General features: G+C 41.6%; 1 protein-coding gene across 1 annotated transcript; it reads left to right on the forward strand.

Moving 5' to 3' along the window:
* Positions 1-408: 408 nt before the first annotated feature.
* LOC131676038 (uncharacterized) lies at positions 409-756 on the forward strand. The gene has a single exon (XM_058955166.1). The coding sequence runs from the start codon at positions 409-411 to the stop codon at positions 754-756; it is 348 nt and encodes a 115-aa protein (XP_058811149.1).
* Positions 757-3,196: the final 2,440 nt, after the last annotated feature.

Here is a 3,196-nt window from a genome sequence, read left to right on the forward strand (position 1 = left end):
GTCAGCCTCATGTGGAGTGTTTGAGAGTGAATCTAGGTGCGATAGAGAGAGCACCCAAGTAAACCTCATACAGGACGTATGAATGCGTGAGTGAGAGTGAATGAGAACATTAAGTACAGCCATCCCCCCAGAAGTAATACCGAGAGGTAGTTCCTGGGAGGAACGATGGCGGAGCCCAATCAAGTTTAGTCGGTATAAATGGCAGCGTCACCATTCGAGCCCGACACGCCCCCAGTACACCCCGTGCGGTAGCTTGGACACCTACCAATAGCACGTGTACTGGGCTAGGACGTAAAAGTCTTCTCCATTGTAAAAAAAATCGTCGTCGGAGAGCACGTGATTTCATCGAAACGTGCACTGAAGACGGCCGATTAAGTTTCAACAACAATGTATGCAATAGCGAGGATCATGCCAAACTCCGGTGGTCCGAGAAGCAGCACGCGTCGTCTGCTCTCTAATGTCACGCCATCGATACTGCGATATGGGGTTCCTACCTGGTGCACTACGCTGAAAACCAAGCGGAAGTACGACAAGCTAAACGGGGCGTTCCGGTTGCTGGCCAGACAAATCGTGAGAGCGTACAGAGCTATATTGTCGGAGGCAGTATGCGTTATCACCGGGATGATTCCCATCTACACAACCCTAGTGGAGAATATCGAGTATTACGATCGGAAAAACACAAGAAATGGCCCCTCCAAAACCTGCTTGGACCGGGAGGACCGGACTTCAACCCAAATAATGTCGTCTACAAAATGACAAGCGACATAAACACGTGGAACGCGGTCGACAAACTGGTGAGATAGTCGTCGGGGCACCAACGAACCGGACACCCTACGCCACCGGAATCACTGAACTGACCTCGGCACCTAGCTGGTTGGCTCGGTTTTGGAAGAACTTATCTCGCCGAGGAACGCTCCGTCGTAGTAGGCTAGGTGCATCGTCGGACCTAGACCGAATAGTTGGCGAACATGTCGGGAGTTCAACAAGGAAGTGATACTAAATGGCACAAGGGAGCCAAAGGGCTGAGTAAATCAGACAGTTTGAAGTTTTCCGCCCAGATTTTCCTCGTAGGGGAATAACAGTAATTCTCGACCCACAGCTAACTTTCCTACTGTCATACAGAATTTGCCACGTTGTGTGGATGGTCGAAAACAGATTGTGTCGAGGATGTGTGTTGTAACCCTACTGAAATAACTAACTACTAAATTGGATTGGAGTGTGTGCTAGAAGCATTGTCCTTAATTCATAGCCTTTCTATAGAAGAAAGCAAAATAGGGTTGGACTATTTTTTTACAATAAATTCTAAGATTTCCTCATCGTCGTGACGCATCAGGACTGTTCGCAGGTGGATACCGAAACATTTAGCCTTTAAATGCGTTTCCACCGAACATATGGAATCACCATCGAATTGTATAAATCTCGCCGACAATACAAGCTTCATTCAAAGGATCAATTCCCTGTAATTCCCGTCAAGCCAGAGGATTTTGAAGTCCCATCAACTTTAATACGTACTGGCAGCATGGACCGACAAAACGGTACCAGATGCGAGTTTGACGTGATTGAAATTATCTGTCAGTGAGGATTTTCTGAAAAAAGGGTGGCAGCCGAATCCGCCTGCACTTGATTTTTCCGCTTGACTCCTTGTTTGAGGTAATGTTTTCGCATTGCTGCTGGGGTGAATGAATTTTGAATTTTTTAAACTGATGTTCCTCAAGCTCGGAGCGATACGGAACCTCAAAACCACCGAAAATTGATTACAATGTCAAACTATCACAATCAATTAGGAGAGGAAATGTACGCTTTGCTACGGGTGTTTCACATTTCACCCTCCTCCGCGTGCACCATCACGATTAGGGGACTGCGCCGTGGTGGTACCTTGCGACCAATCGGCCAAAAATTTGATTAAAACATGCTGACAGACGGACGACTGGAGAGCGGGAGAAAAGAGAGAAAAAAATCAGCAGCTATTATTAGTATGCAAATCTATGCAAATTGTGTTTATAATAGTGTCAATAAATTGTGAAAATTCGTAAATTATAAATAATAACACCGATAAGCAAAGCGGTGTGTACGCTTCGGTCAAGACCCTCCTATCCGGAATCGTTTATACGTAAGGTATCATCGTGCGTAGTCGAAGCAGAATAGAAGGAAATAATATTTTGTTCCAATTGGAGTGGGAAACTAGGAAAGGGAGAGGAGGTGATATACAGTGACAAAAATTGTTTGCAATAAAATATTTTATTTTAGTCCACATTCTTTGTTGAAGCATCCTTTTCGTATAAGAAGGAAGCTTCTGATCAAAATGGAAATAGCCAAATTGGCCATCGGTGAGCGTTCGGAGCTCGACGATAGAATCGGTATTGTTATGCAAATGTTTCCTCTAGATTTTGTTGAATTAATTTAAGATATTTTGAAACCCAACCCAAACACGTATTTGTGTTATGGTTCGTCGTGGGTATCCTTGATTTTTTTCGCGATAAAAATGTTTTGAGTTTCCAGCATATAATCATGATACTTTTAGTAAAATGCATGTAGAGATATTTCTGATGATATCCTTTGTAACCAGTTCCTTGTTCTATTTTAACCTTTAATCACCATGAATAGTCAATCTGGAAATAACATGTTAGATCAATCGTTCTAATTTCAATTATGTTTCGAGTTAGATGTTTTTTTTGTTGGAGACGAACCACTGCGACCAGTATTTAGATATTATGGCAGAGTTAGATGTTTCTGTTCTCTTAGTAAGAGTGTCATTTAAAATTTCCACAAGACGAGAATCTTATCCGAAAACATCCTGAACAATTATTTTTTACCATCACCAAATAAAAACATTTAGGTGTTGTAAACGTATGATAATTTTAGACCACAAACTTGCAGAAACAATATTGCACGAAAGTAATTTCTAGTCATTCTCTAGTCATGAAATATAAACAAATTGAATGTCAATATGCGAATGGCATTCTCACGAATGATAGCTTAATTGGATGTAACGCAATGGTTGGATTAAGATTTATCCCTTTAAGGGTTTCATTATTAAATTAGTATGTTTGTGATATCTATAGAATGAACAAATATTTAATACGATAAGTTATAGAGCTAGCCTATGAGTCATAGAAATCCAACCATCAGTTTATAAATACTAAAGCAAGAGAGTAGTAATTGATTACACAATATCGAGCCTACTTAAAACAAACAG

Source organism: Topomyia yanbarensis, chromosome 1 (genome assembly GCF_030247195.1).
Source record: "Topomyia yanbarensis strain Yona2022 chromosome 1, ASM3024719v1, whole genome shotgun sequence".
In the NCBI taxonomy this organism is placed as follows: Eukaryota; Metazoa; Arthropoda; class Insecta; order Diptera; family Culicidae; genus Topomyia; species Topomyia yanbarensis.